Here is a 17,653-nt window from a genome sequence, read left to right as displayed (position 1 = left end):
GATTGGTGCATATTATATATTATCTATCCGAATACCGATTTTTTTATTTGCATGCTAGACATTCAGTCTTAAGTTGCCCAGGTTTCAAAAAAGTTCTGGCTCCGCCACTGGTGAGCAGTACTGGCATGTCTTCAGACCACGTGTCCTCTTCCAGAAAATGCCGTCAGCCCACGTCGATGCAATGCACCATCTGCCCGCTACGCTATCATGCATGCATACGCGTAGATGGAGTCAAAAACCGTTTTGTCTTCGTTTTGAATGTCCGAGGCTCGAATCAGGGCACGGTATCCGAGGCAAAGCCGACCATTTTGCCGCTGGTCCAACCTTTGCCCTGTCCGGTTTGGTCCAGCAGGAGGACTTGTTTTTTTTTTTCTTTTTTGATGAGGCAATCGGCCAATCTATTTCGCGCCCGCGGGCGGCAAATCGATGCGGCTTCGCAAAAGGCGCACAAGCCCGACGCCCTGTTTGGGCTGGCCCACCATCGGGTCCACTGTTTTTCTGTTCTGTTTTTTCTGTTCTGTTTTTTCCTTCTATTTTTCATTTCTGTTTCCTATTTTTTTAATTTCTGTTTTAATTTATTTTAATTTCCTTTTTTTGCAGTATACAAAAGTTCAGAGTGTACAGAAATGTTTAGTGTGTATTAAAAATGTTCATTGTATATTAAGAAAATGTTCACAATATATACAAAAAAGTTCACATTGCATTAAGAATTTGTTCAATGAAATAGTACAAATGTTCGTTATGTATTTTTTTGTTCAACATATATTAGACAATTTGTTCAGTGCATATTCAAAAATTGTTGAACATACATTAAATTAAGTTTAATTTGCATTTAAAAATTGTTCATTGTACATATTTGTATTTTCAAAAAATTTAATCCGAGCAAAAATCGAGGATGCTACAGTACCAGTTTGCTAATATGCGGGCTCTATTATTCGTAGCAAACAAAACACAAAAAAAACAATAGTCGGCCGGCCCAAGCGCCTTAGCTTCAGCGAAACTAGCTCTTTTTGACGCGCACGGGCGGGTTATAGGGATTCTCAAGGCAATCGCATGAGGACGTGATGATTTTAAGCCGAGGTAGATTGGGCCAGTAACCCATTAATGTGTATCATTGATTTTTGGGTTACCGAGTAGGAGGAGAGCCCACGAGGAGCTCATCGACACTCAAGGCGTTAAAATTAGCCGTGTCGTGTCGGAGATACGACGACACAAGCAATAGAGAACGAAGAAGATCAAATCAATACAGAGGACACAAGATTTTAATGTGGAAAATCTCTTCAGTATGGAAGGGGAAAAATAACGGACACCAGCGAGTGAAACTTCACTATATCGAAGAGGTTAGAAACACCAAAAAATAACAGCGATGTTCTTATCCCATGCGGCAGCTTACATATGGAGGCACGTTACCGGACGGCTTGGGTTGACATTTTCAAAGCTACATCTCGAGCTGACAGGTTTTGATGAACATTTTGAGGGGAAATTCGCACTTCATAAATGTACTGACCCTCGCTTTAAAATTGTATTATTTTTTGCTCCCATGTGGCGAAATACAAGGAGCTCCCATGAGAAAAGAAAAATTGTGCTTTTTGAGTAAGCACACATGTGCTTCGCGCGAAAGCATATGATCAAATGAAAACCAAAAACCCCACGAATATCGGATTAAAACACCAAAATTAACATAAATAAATGAATACAAAAAACCAGCTCATGGAGGAAAGCACCTACCATACCATATGTGGGAGCACTCGGGCGCACCACATGGCGTGCTGAAGCGCTCTCGCAGGCATGAAAAGTGCCCCCTTCTGGGATACCCTCCACCCAGTTGCTCCCCACACCCCACATCGCCTACATAGTAATGTTTTACTTTTTTATTCTGCAGTTTATTTTATATATTTACATTATTGAAATGTTTTTTAAAAATTACCTGTTTATGAAAATGTTCCTCATGTGCTAAAAATGTTAACAAATCATTGACACAATCTAGAAAAATGTTCATACAATTCAGGAAAGTCATCACATTAAATAAATTCTTCACATGTATGATTATTTGTTAGTTACATTTTTCTGAAATGTGCATCCAATTTTAAAAGTTATTTGGGTAATTTTTGGAAAACTTTGTACCATGAAAAAAGGATTGCACATATAAAAAGATCAGGCCATGTAAAGAAATTCGTACCAATTATAAAAATGTTTGTAAAATTTAAACAAACGTTCACATGTTTTTGAAATTTTTTGTGGGAAAAAGTTTAACATATTCAATATTTCGAACAATTTTGACATGTATCATACGTTCAAACATGTTCATGAAATATAAAATGTGTTCACGCAGTCTATTTTAAATGGTAATACACTAAAACCTGGTGGATGGAGAAATCATTAATTTGGAAACAAAAAAAAAATGTCAAACGAAAACTAAATAAAACAGAAAACTGGCAAAAAAATGCAAAGACGTTTTTTTGCAGAAAAAACGACATGGGACCTTTCCCGAACCACTCAAATTGGAGTAAAAGATTTTTAGTATGGTGCTAAATGCCCCCCCCCCCCCCAAATGATGTAGGCGATGTTATCGGGAGCAACAAGTTAACGAGTGCTTCTTCGGGAGCCTCCCAACGAGCACCCCACGCTCCATCACTTAGTGTGTCCTCAGCCGTCGCCACTTGTCACGCTCTGAGCGCTTCTTCTTGATGTTATTTTTTTATTTTTCCGCACTCGTTTTCGGCTTTTTAGATTGGGGTTTTCTGACTTTTTTTTTGTGTTTCAATTTTTCACCGGTCTTTCTTAGTTTTTTGATGGAAAAAATCAAATTATTTTTTTCCACGGAAAAACACATTTTCTGTTTTTTTTTGTGAGAGGCACGGTTTTGCTTCTGCGAGAGGCACGATTTTGCCTTTGCGGGAGGCACGGCAAAAAATGTCATAAGTCATGGATTTAAAGAGGTGTGCATGGTTTTGAAAATGTTCACAAACTTTAAAAAATATCATAATTTTTTAAAAGATTCAGTAATTCAAAAAAATCATGAATTTGAAACAATGTTCAGGAAGTTAAAAAATGATCATGGGTTTGAAAAATTGTTCATAGATACTGAAAGTTCCCAAAAAGTTAACAACATTCATGATTTTTTTCAAAATCAAAATGAACAAAAAAAATATATAAGGAAGGACCTAGTAAAAACCGAGCAAAACACGTGAAAAAGTGAAGATCCTGAAAACTTCGCAAAAGTGGTTGGAAACTTCTGGAAACAATACCACTTAGATGGGCCATACTATTGCCAAGGAACGTGGGGACTCAAGAGGAGGGGTGTTGGGGGGGGGGGGGGGGGGGGGGCTGCACCTCCTACATGTAAAAAACTATTTGGCTCATTAAGAACCAAGTAGGATTTGTCGCCCATGAGCGGCTTCGGACTTGCAGGTTCTATTTTGCTTCAAACTCTATAACTACTAGCATGTCACATGAACTAGCTAATTGCTCGTGCCTTGTAACCGGGCTATACATATTCTAGTGTTTTAGTATCAATGTTAACCTTACACTCATCATATTCTAGATATTGGTAAGATTTGAGTATGGGTAGGAAAAGGATCATAAAGTTTCAACTTATTTGAGGTTTTGGTAACATTTGATTTGAATTGGTATGGGTAGGGAAAGTGAGGGAAAGTTTTGATTTCATTGACGTTTTAGCAACATTTGATTTGATCTACTTGAGTTAATGCAAGGGATGACTTTGAAAATGCACCAATTTGGTTTAGATTAATCCAAATTACTCTGTTTATGTTGGTTTTGTGGCATCGACTGAGATTACAAAAAACAACATGAAAGAGGGTGCGCAGGGAGGAAAAATACTAAGGTTTGAGGTAAAACAAACCTACCTACTCTTATTTAATAATAGAGATAGAGTTGCTTAAAAAATGTTAATAGTGTTAGTCTTATCTCTAAAAAAAGTGTCTTTGTAATGCTGAAAAGGATAAAGTGGACTCTTGAGGAATTAATATTTATTTTGAGTTTAGAACGAAACCAGACATGGAATATGGTAAAATCTATAATTAAAGTCGGCCAACCTGTATAAGGCCTTTCAATTAAAGGCTCCATAGTCAATATGCGACACAGGCTCCATAGTCAATATGCGACACAGGCTCCATAGTCAATACACAATTTTTTCACTGATGGAATAAGCCCAAGAAACTTTCGATGAAATTATGTTAAACCATACTCAATCACCCTTAGGGAACGTACATGAATTCAAAATGAAGTGAGGCGATTCAAAACTAATAATAGGACACACACTAATAAAAGATTATGATTGTGTTCGATAACAAAGTATGTATTAAAAAATTATAGATTTTTTTGCCTCCGAACCAATATACCGTGGTTTTTTCTATCAAAGTATTTTGAATTATGAGTAAAACAGAGGTGAGCTAGTTGTTGCATGCGCAAACTTGTAGTAGCGAGCTAGCTAGTTGTGCTACAATCTTCATATTCTATTTTTCATAACATAATTTGGTAACAAAATTCACTATTTTGAGGGTCCAAAATAACTCAAATAGCTGAAAAAATACACGCACATGAGGCTGTCGCGTACATATCCTGCGTGAAAGAGCTGGTCAACACGTGAGCTGGGTCTCGAAGAGACCATCTGCCTCGCTAAGAACCGGTCAACACGTCAGCTGAATCTAGAAGAAGACCAGCCGCCTCGCTGCGCTCCTTAACCCGCGAGATCCCCGCTCGGATGTCCCGCTCCCGAGACAATTTTGGGACGGAGGGAGTACTCCCTCCGCTTCGGTGTATAAGGCCACTTCCAATGCATTGATGCTAGGATGAGGTGCTAAGCATATTAAATAGTTTAACAACTAAAGTCTTCAATGCATAGTTGCTTATCTTATTGTAGCTAAGTCTTTTTATTTAATGTTTTTCCAACTAAAGTTGTACTTGCATTGATGCATTTTCTTTATTTAATTGTTTTACCTAAGTTCACACGCTTAGCATTGTTTCTTCCTGGGATCATCACACTCATTTTTCTCCTATTAATTAGCGTGCCACATCAGATTTTTTGCCTATGTGACAGCCTTAGCACCTGTATAAGGTGGAGCATTGGGAGTAGCCTAACTCATCTTATGAAAATCAAATAATCTTAAAACACTTAGCACGGTGCATTAACTTTTATCTCGTTTTTTGTTTTTTGACATGAATAAAGAAATCAACCAATAAGAGACGTGGGGCGTGTATGTTTTTAATGACTTGAGACTAACTAGCACTAGATGCAATGGTCAGTTCATTGCATGCAATGGTATTAATTAGCAAAATCACATTAATTTTCTTGTTTTCCTCTCCATCTTGATCATGGTGCACAATCTAAAATGACTTATATACCGAAACGAAGGGAGTAGTAGATTCAACCAGCCTTGAGTCTTTAGAACTCTGCTCCCTAGCTGGGAATGCAAATGCTTCTTTTCCTAAATTTCATGTGCCTCTCCTCGATCTTATATGCATGTGTGAGCCTGCCTCTTGAAGGCATATGTGCGGCAGGTCTCTCTTTTTGTTTTTGCCTTAGCTTGTTTGATGTTTGCAACTCAAGAACCTATATGTGTTGTTAGAATTTGTTATTAAAGAGCAGGGTGGGACTATTGCTTCTTATTACCGTAATTTTGTCCGGTTTTGGTGTAGCCGCAACAGGCGACATTGGAGTGCTCGACGGATGTCATTCTACCTCAGGAGAACTCGGTGCTTCTTCCTCCAGCAAACTCGGCAGCGACGGGCGCCACCGGCAACGGCTCGACACCGTGCTGTTGCGCCCAAGCAAGGCGGCCTTCATCCTCCATCCATCGAGCGCTTCTGCGTCCGCGCGCGGCACTGCCCCCTCCTTATTCACACGCCCGCACCGGCTCCGCTGCTCCGACCGTCCCCCCGTGCCACTCCGCTCGCGGCCACGTGCCAGCGTGCCCCGCTCTGGCCCGGCCGTCCGCGTCGCCGCGCCACCCCTGCCCGCTGGCCTCCCGCACCGCCCCGCGTCGGCCCGGCCGTCTGTGTCGCCATGCCCGGCCCTCTCCGCCTCTGCACGCCCAGCGCCCACGCGCTCCGTCCCCTCGCCTCGGCCTCGCTTCGCCGGCGACACGACCCCTCCGGGGGCTTCTCGAGCTCCCTCGCCTCCAAGCTGAATGGATAAGCCATGATGCTTGGTGGACGGTGGTGATTGCAAGGGGATATATGTAAAAATGAAACATTTTTCAACTTGAAAAGAACTACGGGTTGAATACCAGGGAAGGGATTTTTTTTTAACGTCACGATGGATGAACGGGCAAAAGCAATAACTGGTTCAGTATTAAGGTAAAGATTAAGGAAGGAGATAACGTTTTCAAGTAAGATCATGTAGCAATTTACGTAGATGTAGCATTTTCGTATTCCTACCTGCCGACTGTTGGAAGTTAGTCAAGTCCTTAAAATATATATTTGAAGTTCCAGCAAAAAATATTCCAAAAAGAAAGAAAACTGGCCGAATCTCCTCATAGAAAATAGAATATACTAGAAAAATGTGTGATACTATATTAATAAGGAGTAACCTTGTAATTTCCTCAAGGAGCAGTTGACCAGATAAAAACAGCACAGGACAGTGTAGGAGAAAAACAATGGCAAAAACAAACTCTTCAATGCACAAATCCTCACGCTAAACGCCATGAAAACCTCCTACTTTGGAAGATCATACTCCCTATATCCTATAGCACATTCCTGTGCGAACATTATATACTCCTAATTGACCGTCTTCTTTCATACCTGCAGATACATACACGTAATATAGTGGCGTAAAGTTGTTGCAAACCAAACGAACTCCCCTGGAATGTCACTAGTGTGTTTGCATGTAACCGGTGCTCACGAACAAACAGCAATACCATCTGGGGCCGCTGCCTGCCCCGGCTTGACAACGGAGAAGGACGCGTCCAGCCATCCCCCCTTCTTGGCGCGCTCAACGTAGCGGCCGAGCTGCTCGCCGGCGTCCGGCACGTCGAGCACGAGGTCGTCGACGCAGTCGGCAACCCTCTGGAAGCCCTTGGTCATCTGGTTCGGCGTGATCAGGCCGCGGCCGTAGCACTCGCTGAGCAGCCCCCAGAGGCGCTCGTCCTTGCCCCGCTTCTCGATGATCGCCACCAGCGCCTTCTTCACCACCTCGTGGTGGAAGAATGGCATCCCGAGCTCCTTGATGCACCGGCACGCCTCCCGGACGCCGCCGCCGCTGTCGTACTCCTGCAGCAGCTTGCCGATCTTGTCCTTCACCTCGTTCAGCTCCCAGCCGGCCTTGCCGGTGCCACCGCCGCCCCAGCACCGCAGGATCCGCTCCGCGGAGAGCTTTGCTCCGAGCATAGCGTGGGCGTTGCGCACAGCCAACATCCCGGGGGAGCCAGCGGCCTTGCGGCGGCCGGCCTCCTCCTCCACCGCCTCCAAGTCCGATGGCGCTATAACCTCGTCGACCACTGACCTGGCAAAGAACATGGTCAGATCCTCGACGATGGCGGGGTTGTCCAGCGCGGCGTCCTCGGCGCAGTCGACCAGGAGGTGGAACCCTGCGACTACGTGCTCCGGCGGCATGCAGATCGAGGACAGCAGCACGGATGCCATCTCTTTCTCGCGGTTCTTCCGGTCCATGGCGAAGCTGATGAGCTTCTTGACGAAGATGGCGTTGAAAAAGCAGGAGCACGAGCTGTTCTCGGCCTCCAGCCGGCTCACCGACTCGATGATGTCCCCTGTCAAGAAGTACTCATGTATGCTCGCCACGGCCTTCGCCTTGAACCTCTTGACAGCCGGGTCATCCTCGACGACCTTCTTCGGCTCCGACCCCAACGGTTTCAGGGACGACGCACACAGCCAGCCCTCCGACGAAGCCTTGAGGATTATGGATTTCAGGAGACACCTCGCGTTTGGCACGTCGAGCGTCAAGTCGTCAACGGAGTCGATCATACGGTTGAAGCCTTTGATGATCTGACTCTCGTTGATGACACCTTGGTCCGACGCCGACTTGAGGAGATCCAGGATGTGGCCCTCGGCCGCACCGCCGCGCTCGATGGCGAGAACGAGCGCCCGCTTGACGACGTCGTGGTGGAAGAAGGGGATGTTGAGTTCCCTGATGCACCGGAAGGCCTCGGCCGTGTCGCCGGCAGCGAGATACTCCTCCAGGATGTCGGCGATCCTGGCCTTGGCCTCCTCCACGGTGATGCTCTTGATGCCGCCCCATCTCTGCAGGATGATCTCCCCGTGGTGCGGCACGGACAGGTAGCTCTTCTCCGCCCTGCGGATGACCTCGGCGCCCTTGCAGCCGTCGGGCAGGCACGGCAGCTGCTTCGCCAGGAACGCCGGGGGCAGTATGTCGTCGACGATGGCACGGGCGACGAAGACGGCGAGGATGTCGACGGCGTCGGGCGTGTCGACGGAGAGGTCGTCGCAGGACTCGGCGAGCTTGCAGAAGCCCTTATACACCTGCGGGCGGTCGATGACGTCGCCGTAGAGCGAGGAGAGGAGTACGGCCGCCATCTCCTTCTCCCTGTCGTGCCGGTCCATGGCCACCGAGACGACCTTCTTGACGAAGTAGTAGTGGTAGCAGGGCACGCGCAGCTCCCTCAGCTCGGTCGCCGTCGCGGCCACGTCGTCCGTGGAGAAGTACTCCTCCACGATCGTGGTGGCTTTCCTCTTGAACTGGAGGAACTCCTCGGACGACACCGTCGGGGTGGGCAGCTGCTCCACGTCCTGAACCATCCATCCCCCTCCGTTCCGTGAAAAACGCCGACGGCAACCGCGAGGCGCAACACGAAAATCCATGCATGCGCGGATCGATCGACACTGGTTCATTTCATTACCTCGGCGGCGGTGGGGCATTTGATCGGCGACTGGCGCGCGGGCGGAGCGAAGCCCTCCTCCATCGGGGATTGACTCTCTGCAACTCCGTTATTATACAGTCCAATTAGGCGCCGTGAGGTGCAGATGGCCTCACCAGATGGAGGCGCCTTTGGACACGAAACTCCGGCCGGTTACATGTACAGGTATGATCGGTTAGAAGGAAGGAATCAACATGGAACGAAAATGTTGAGGAGCTCCCGTATTATTCTGGCTGTCTTCCGTAGGGACAGCTCTGCCTCAGGGAGCGATTGAGAGAGAGCTGTGAAGAGCAAGCGCCAAGGGTGGGGTGGTTTTTATCTCTTCGTGCATGCTTCCTCCCCGGGAAACAGGAGAGAGGAGCGGGAGGGGTGGCATGGCATGGCCGCACCACTGGAAGACGGTCCAAGGTAGGGTGCATGCGTACGATGAGATGAACTAGTGGACACGCGTTGGGATGAGCAATGGGTAGTTGGGTCCGAGGTGAACTGGTGGACATGCGTTGAGATAGCATAGAACCGAGCAGAGGGAGCAGAATGGGTCACCACCAAATCTGCAAAACCAAGGCACGGCGTTTTAGTTCCTCTATCCTGGATTTTTTCACTCTTTTGATCCTAGGGGTGCAAGTTAATCACGCAACGAACTCGTTTGGAAAGAATTTCACGTTTTGACCCTTTTTTGAAACGCCATAGTCCGTGGCGTTGCAGCCCTGTTATGAAACGTCATCTATTGTGGCGTTGCAGACGTTCGTTGAAACGCCTGTGCAATGTGGCGTTGCAGACCTGAGGTGAAACGCCTGTCTAATGGGGCGTTGCAGACCTGAGGTGAAACGCGAGTAGCTATGGCGTTTCTTGCCTTTATATTCTGTCACCCCGACCCCCTCGCCAACCAACCACCATTTCTCCTCTCCTCTTGTTCTTGTTAGCCCGAAAAAGCTCTCCCTTGTCCTCAAGATCCCCCCTTCGATCTCCCTCCTCCCTCAACCTTTTAGTAGGTTTTTTGGGGCAAATCGAAGAGGCCGGTAAGCTCCTCCAATCCCTCCAATTAGTTTTTGCAATGATTTTGTATTTGTGTAGATTTTTTTTGCACTAGGTGTTCTATTTATGTTGCATTGTATTGGTTGGTTTCTTATTATTGAGGAGATTTAGTGTTATGGTTAGGGTTATGCCTAGTTTGGCTGGACAAGGGTTAGGTTTAGTGTTAGGTTTTGTGTTATGCCTAATTTGGATGAACAAGGTTTAGGGTTAGGGTTTGTGTTAATGCCTAATTTGGATGCAAATGGTTAGGGTAATGTTTTGTTAGTTGTTTTGTTATACTTAGAATTGGTAATTTTGTCCTCTTTTTTAGATGGACAAGATTGTGAATATTCATTATGTTGACAAAGAGACATTCATGAATGTTGCTATTGTTGACAAATATGAGGAAGTGGTGACATTTCTTGATAGTCCTACTTATGAAGAGGTTGTGGCAGAAACTCGGATAAGATTGAAGTGGGTTGATCCAAGTGACCAAGTAGAATTATTAGGAAGATATGATGTTGGGTCGGCACACAAGTGTCGAATGAAGACAATGCCTATCAAGTCTAATTTGCATTGGGTTGCATATAAGGAGGCTGTTGCATCCTCGATAGACAAGTCACTCGAAGTGTTTGCTAGTACGGTGGTCAATGCTCCTCTTCATGTTGACTTGAACCAACCCATAGTAGATGATTTGAGCCCGTATAATGGTGTGGCACCTATTGTTGAGCATAAAGTAGAAGTGCAAGTCAATGAGTATCCCCAATATGAGTTTGGAGGTAGTGCACCGATCAAAGATGATGGCCATGAGTCCGACGAAGAGTATGAGAGGCAACACAACATTGTTGGTGACGTAGAGGCTCAAGTAAGGCATGATGACATGGATCCTGACATTGTTTATCAGCGTGCTTGTGTGGATGAGTCGGATGATGAAGGCCCAGTGAATGAGTTGGATGAGGATGGCTTCACTGAGAAAGAAGCGGAGTGGTATACAAAAATCACCGGTAGGGATCACAAAGTTCCCTTGTTTTGTGATGTTAGCCTTGCAGATAAGGCTTTAGTCGACGGTGGCATGAGCAAGACAATTGAGGCTAGAATGTTCCCAAGTAGCACACCCAACGCGATCTCAACGTCTTACCTAAAGAAAGGTTTGATGTTCGAGGACATTCTAGAATTGAAGATGTGGTTGTGTGAGTATGCCGTCAAGCACTACATGCCTTTCAGAGTTGCTTACTCAGACTGCCACAAGCGATACACCATGAAATGTGAGGTAGAAAAATGCAAATGGAAAGTCAATTCAAGACTCATGAAAGATGATATGTGGAAGATAAGTAGTTGCATTGCAACTCACCAATGCACACCGCCGACAGATGAAGCACCAGAGACACACCGTCAGTTAACCTCGGAATTCATCGGTTATAAATACCAGAAACATATAGCTGAGGATCCAACCATTAAAGTGAAGTTGTTGATGAGTTGGGTTTTCGAGAGATTTGGATATAAGGTCAAGTACGGGAAGACATGGAAGGCCAAACAGGTCGCTTTTAGAATGTTGTACGGTGGATGGGAAGAGGCGTACAACATGCTACCCCGGTTGCTGGGCGCGATGGCCTATAGAAACCCTGGAATGTACCACTATGTCCAAGATATTGAAGGAGTGTTCCGTCGTGCCTTTTGGACGTTTGGCCCATGCATTGCAGCTTTTGAGCATTGTCATCCGGTTAAGTCTATAGATGGAACATTCCTGACTGGCAAATACAAGGGCACACTAATGATAGCAATAGCACATGATGCTAACGATCAGGTGTTGCCTGTGGCATTTGCTTTGGTGTCAGCGGAGAACCAAGACAATTGGGAATGGTTCATGAGACTTGTGAGAAGCACGGTGATTCCTCCAAAAAGGGGGAGATTGTTGAGGCATAATTTATGCCTAAGTAATTTTGGTGATTGATGACAGTACCGTACAGGACTAATCGTGTGTGTCAAGGTTTCAGGCAACACTCGTCAACGGCACAAGACGACACGACTCCTCTCTTCTGGAACGGAAGCACGGCGCCCTCCTAGATTCTCTTTATTTGAGTCATAGGAAAGCCGTACTATTAAGAGGGGATCCGTAGTGGAAAGGTTTGGGTGGAATCTATCTTTGCACACGCACACCTCTCCTTCTCCCTTTCCTTTATCTTTGGAGCGGCCCTCGCCGTTTTGATCTTAGCTTCTCTGCAAAATGGTCCCCAGCGGTAGTACCGCTGGTCCCAGCGGTAGTACCGCTGGACTGCCAGCGGTAGTACCGCTGCAGCCAGCGGTAGTACCGCTGGCTGGCGGTAGTACCGCCCCTGGTCAGCGGTAGTACCGCTGGCTGGCGGTAGTACCGCCCCTGGTCAGCGGTAGTACCGCCCCGGGTCAGCGGTAGTACCGCTCCAGGTGCCCTGTTCCACCTACCTAGCGGTAGTTCGTGGACGGACCCTTTTGCGAAGACTTTCTCGGCGGTAATAGTGCTTATGCACTACCAAGGGCCAGCGGTAGTACTGCTGGTGCCAGCGGTAGTACCGCTGGTGCCAGCGGTAGTACCGCTGGAAGCCCCAGCGGTAGTACCGCCAGGCAGCGGTAGTACCGCTCCTTCCCAGCGGTAGTACCGCTGGATCTCGGGCAGAGAGTGGTAAAACGGTCTGAATTTTCCCCCCACTATATAAAGTGTTCTTCTAGCTGAGGAACCTTATCTCTTGCCTCTCTATGCTCCATTGTTGCTCCACAAGCTTAAAAGTGCCCGATCTCTCTCCCTAGCCAATCAAACTTGTTGATTCTTTAGGGATTGGTTGAGAAGGACTAGATCCACACTTTCACCAACAGAAAAGTTGATTCCCCCACCAATCCCTCGCGGATCTTGTTACTCTTGGGTGTTTGAGCATCCTAGACGGTTGAGGTCACCTCGAAGCCATATTCCATTGTGGTGAAGCTTCGTGGTCTTGTTGGGAGCCTCCAAGCTTTGTGTGGAGTTGCCCCAACCTTGTTTGTAAAGGTTCGGTCGCCGCCTTCAAGGGCACCTATAGTGGAATCACGGTACCTTGCATCGTGCGAGGGCGTGAGGAGAATACGGTGGCCTTAGTGGCTTTTTGGGGAGCATTGTGCCTCCACACCGCTCCAAAGGAGACGTACTTCCTGTCAAAGGGAAGGAACTTCGGTAACACATCCTCGTCTCCATCGGTTCCACTTGTCGTTATTTCTATCCTTTACTTTGTTTTTGCTTTAGCATTGTGACTTTATCTCAGTCGGCTTAATAGCTCTCGTGGTTAGATTCTATCGGGTCATCTCTTTGTCATATTATCTGTGTACCCACATAGTGTTTACCTTAACTTGCTAAGATTAATTAAAAGTGGTCGTTGTCTATTCACCCCCCCTCTAGCCAACCATATCGATCCTTTCAATTGGTATCAGAGCCACGTCTCTTTATTAAGGGTTTAACCACCCGAAGAGTATGGAAGGCGAAGAGGAAGTGAACCATGGGCAACCCGAGGGCATGGACTTGACTTCGGTCACAAGGGACGACTTGAATACGGCTATGGCAGCCCTCAAGACGTCCTTGACGAGCGAAGTCAAAACCATGCTTAAGGAATTAATTGATGGTCTTAAAAGTTCACCCGAACCGGCTTTAGTGGTTAAACCCACCACTTCCGATTCGGAGGCCAACTCCTCTAAGGAAGCGGCTAAAGGTATGCAACCTGCTTCACCTCACGGAAAGGATGGGACTGGAACACATGCCTCTGTTCCACCTCCCATGACTTATGGAGGACCCGTTCTCGCACCTCGTCTTAATCCTGTTGGTCCTCCTCCTAAACTTGTGAAAGGTGACTTTGCTAACTGGGTATTTTCTATTAAGTCTCATTTGAATCACAGCTCAACAAACTTGTGGAGAATTATCGAGCAAGGATATTACCCCCATGACCCAAGCAACCTCACTCCAAGAGAAGATGCAGACAATCAATATAATCACTCTGCGCTGTTTATCCTTCAGTCTGTTGTGCCACCTGAAGATCTTCCCCACTTACGTCCCTTCACATTGGCCAAGGATTGTTGGGAGCATATTATGGTGTTGTATAAGGGAAGCTCAAGTATTCAACGATTCAACTATGAAGTGATACTTGATCAGGCCGATGAGTTTGTGATGAAGGAAGAAGAGGACCCTCGTGATCTCTATCGGAGGGTGACTGCTATTGCTGTGGCACTAAAGGATCATGGAAGTAAGGATGTGGATGACACTTGGGTCAAACGCAAGTTTCTCAAAGCCATCATGCCTTTCAACAAAGCCATGTCATCTGTCATTCGTCAGCGGCCAGACTTTCACTCTTTGTCTTCCAGTGAAGTGTTGGATGAGTTCATTGCAATGTCAATCATGAACGAAACAGCCGACAATGCACTTGCTCGTGTCCGATCAAAAACCACTTCACCCAAACTTGCGTTGAAATCAAGAGTAATGCTTGAAGAAGAAGAAGATGAGGAAGAGGAGAGCTGCCCGGAAGACACAAAGTATGCCTATCATGAGCACATGGCTCTTGCATCAAGGCAATTCTGGGGAAATAAAAGGAACTCAAGACCAACCTTCAACAAGAACAACTCAAGTGGTTTCAAACCCAAACAACGAGTAAGGACATGTTATAACTGTGGCAACGTGAGTCACTTCGTGGCAGAATGTCCCTATGAGAAGAGAGAAGACAATGGAGGCAAGCTCATTCGCAAAGACAAAACCAAATCATTTCCAATCAAGAACAACTTTGTGAAGAAACCTCACCCAAAAGGAATGGTGGCCCTGGAGGAGTATCCTTCTGATGATGATGATGATGATGATACAGTGGCAACGGCAACTGTTGCTATAGCCACTACCCCTTCCCAGAAGGTGTCTCTCTTCAACGCCCCCAACGAGAACCACATCACCAAGTGCCTCATGGCAAAAGGTACCAATCAGGTAACTTCTATCATTAAGACCAACATTACTTCTGCTCCTTCATTGTTAGATTGTGTAGAAGATAGTGATGTTGGAGAACTTAATGAGCATGATCTTGATAAGTTTCTATGCACTATTAAGGGAGAAACCAAGAAGCATTTTGTTGCTCTCTTGGAACAACTGGGTGAGGCCACTGACCTCATTGAGTCTCATGAGGAGACCATCTCCGAGCTTCATGGACATAGCCATGACTATGCCGATGAAATTGCCGAATTATCTAGCACTCTAGAAGAGGAGTGCACTCTTCGTTTGGCTCTTGAGGAGTCATATAACGATGACTGCGCTAAAATGCAAAAGAAACTAGATCATGATGTTGTTCTTAATCGCATGCTTAAATCCGAAAAGTATGCTCTTGAGGTTGGACGTGACAGACTCAAAGAAGAGTTTGACACACTTGACAAGGCCCACAAAGCCTTGAAAGGTGTTCATTTCTCTTTGAAAGAGTCTCATGATCAACTCCAAGCAAAACTTACCAAAGAGATCTCTACTTGTCCTCCCTTTGTGTTAATTGATAATACTTGTGCAACTAACCCCTGTTGTGAGCATGTTCATCTTGTGGAGGAAAATGCCAAGTTAAAGGAGAAACTTGAGAAGGGCCTTGTGTCATGCAGACAAGGTGAGAAGAGTCTGAACGATCTCTTAAGCACTCAAAAGAGTGTCGTAGGAAAGGAAGGACTTGGACTTACCTCCAAGTCAAAAGCTAAAAGGAAGAACAAGCATAAACGATCTCTCACCCTCATGGACATCTTTGTCAAGGAGGGTGAGGGGACTCAGAAGGTGAACAGGAACAAGGTGGACTATGGGAACCCCAAGAAGGGCAAAATCGCTCCTACTAACACAGCCGGCAAACTTAATTCCTCTTATGTGTTATGTTGTGCTAGTGACGGGCATGTTTATGCCAGATTTGTTGGTTCCTACGATGAAGATATTGAATGGGCTATCTGGGTTCCTAAGACCCTTGTCTCTAACATGAAAGGACCCATTAAAAAATGGGTACCTAAAACCAAGCCTTGATCTATTGCAGGAGTTTGCTTCCGGTGGGGTGTCATGGTTGCTCGATAGTGGAGCAACAAATCATATGACCGGAAGCAAGGACTTAGTGGTGGATGTGCACCCTTCTCCATCTATGCCCACCCATGTCCAATTCGCCGATGCATCCTCGTCAAAGGTATTGGGATTTGGTAAGGTGGTCGTCTCTCAAGATTTGTCTATTGAGAAGGTCATGCTTGTTGAGTCTCTTGCCTACAATTTACTTTCCGTTCGTCAACTTGCAATCATGGGTTTTTCCACTTTCTTTAATATTGACTCTGTGGTCCTCCTAGGGAGCAAGACTCTTAAAGTAGCCTATGTTGGACATGTCGAAAATGGTCTCTATGTGGTAAACTTTTCGAAACAACCCACTAAGACTGCGACATGTTTAATGGCTAAAGTTGACGTGGGCTGGCTTTGGCATCGCCGTTTAGCTCATGTCAATATGAGATCTTTGCAAAGTCTTCTGACAGGGGACCATGTTCGTGGACTAACAAATGTGAGCTTTGTTAAAGATCGTGTTTGCAGTGCTTGCATTGAAGGAAAGATTCATGAAACTGCTCATCGTCCAACGACTCTTATCTACACTAAGAGGCCATTGGAACTTCTCCACATGGATCTATTTGGTCCCCCAACATTTGATAGTCTTGGAGGCAGAAAGTATTGCTTAGTGATTGTTGACGATTACTCAAGATATACCTGGGTATATTTCTTCAAAAGGAAGAGTGAAACTCAACAAACAGTCATCAACTTTGCTAATGAAGCGCAACGTCAACATGGAGCAAAGATCTTGATGATTAGGAGTGACAACGGCACCGAGTTCAAGAACTACACTCTAGATGAGTTTCTAGGTGATGAGGGAATAAAGCACCAATACTCTGCACCATATACCCCTCAGCAAAACGGCGTGGCAGAAAGGAAGAACCGGACCTTGATAGATGCTGCGAGAACAATGATGGCAGAATTCAAATCTCCATACAACTTCTGGGCAGAGGCCATCAACACAGCATGTCATGCGTCCAATCGGCTCTACATTAGCAAAGGTTTGAACAAGACTCCGTATGAGATTCTAACTGGAAACAAACCCAATCTCAAGTACTTCCGGGTATTCGGTTGTAAGTGTTTCATTCTTATAAAAGGAGCTAGGCTAGCTAAATTTGATTCTAGAGCACATGAGGGTATCTTTGTTGGTTATGCTACAAACTCTCATGCTTACCGTGTCCTCAACAAGTCCACCGGACTAATTGAGGAGACGTGTAACGTAGAGTTTGACGAAAATAATGGCTCCCAAGTGGAGCAAAGTGGTCTTTGTGATATAGGTGATGAAATTCCTCCCGAAGCCATAAGAAGAATGGGGATTGGTCAAATACTCCCCATTGAGGAACCCCTTGTGGCAGAAGGAGAAGGACAATGCTCTACTCAAGTGGAGCCATCACCCCCACAAGCCCCACACGCTTCCGATGAACAAAGAGAAGACTCTCAACAAGTTGATCAAGCTCTCGGTCAAGATCAATTGCCTAACAACGATGATATGCCCACTCAAGCACTACCCCAAGACCCTGAACCAGCACGAGATCAAGATCAAGAGCAACCACTAATACAAGATCAAACCAGTGAACTTGCTCAAGTCGAAGGACAAGATGATCAGGAGACTGTCTCACAATTCCCGTCTGGAGCTCCAACAACCAGCTCAAGACGCAAGGGCAAACAAGTGAAACAAGGCGACGCTCCCCCGTTATCTAATGAAGAACTCTTGGAGCGT

At 46.0% G+C, this 17,653-nt stretch overlaps 1 protein-coding gene across 1 annotated transcript; it reads right to left on the bottom strand.

The window, feature by feature from the left end:
• Positions 1 to 6,619: 6,619 nt before the first annotated feature.
• Positions 6,620 to 9,137, bottom strand: LOC123446773 (MA3 DOMAIN-CONTAINING TRANSLATION REGULATORY FACTOR 2-like). Its single transcript, XM_045123316.1, has 2 exons — positions 8,835 to 9,137; positions 6,620 to 8,724 (listed from the first exon to the last, which is right to left on the bottom strand). The coding sequence occupies exons 1-2, from the start codon at positions 8,895 to 8,897 to the stop codon at positions 6,859 to 6,861; spliced, it is 1,929 nt and encodes a 642-aa protein (XP_044979251.1). The 5' UTR covers positions 8,898 to 9,137; the 3' UTR covers positions 6,620 to 6,858.
• Positions 9,138 to 17,653: the final 8,516 nt, after the last annotated feature.

This window comes from Hordeum vulgare, chromosome 4H, assembly GCF_904849725.1.
Source record: "Hordeum vulgare subsp. vulgare chromosome 4H, MorexV3_pseudomolecules_assembly, whole genome shotgun sequence".
Lineage (NCBI taxonomy): Eukaryota > Viridiplantae > Streptophyta > Magnoliopsida > Poales > Poaceae > Hordeum > Hordeum vulgare.
Note: the sequence above shows the minus strand (reverse complement) of the source record. Positions and strands in the feature narration are given on the sequence as shown.

What these genes read in the sequence shown, in the direction of transcription:
- LOC123446773 (XM_045123316.1), bottom strand. Translation starts at nt 8,897, where the DNA reads ATGGAGGAGGGCTTCGCTCCGCCCGCGCGCCAGTCGCCGATCAAATGC. An exon ending in AATGCCCCACCGCCGCCGAG is followed by an intron (nt 8,725 to 8,834) that starts GTAATGAAATGA and finishes TGGATGGTTCAG; the next exon opens with GACGTGGAGCAGCTGCCCAC.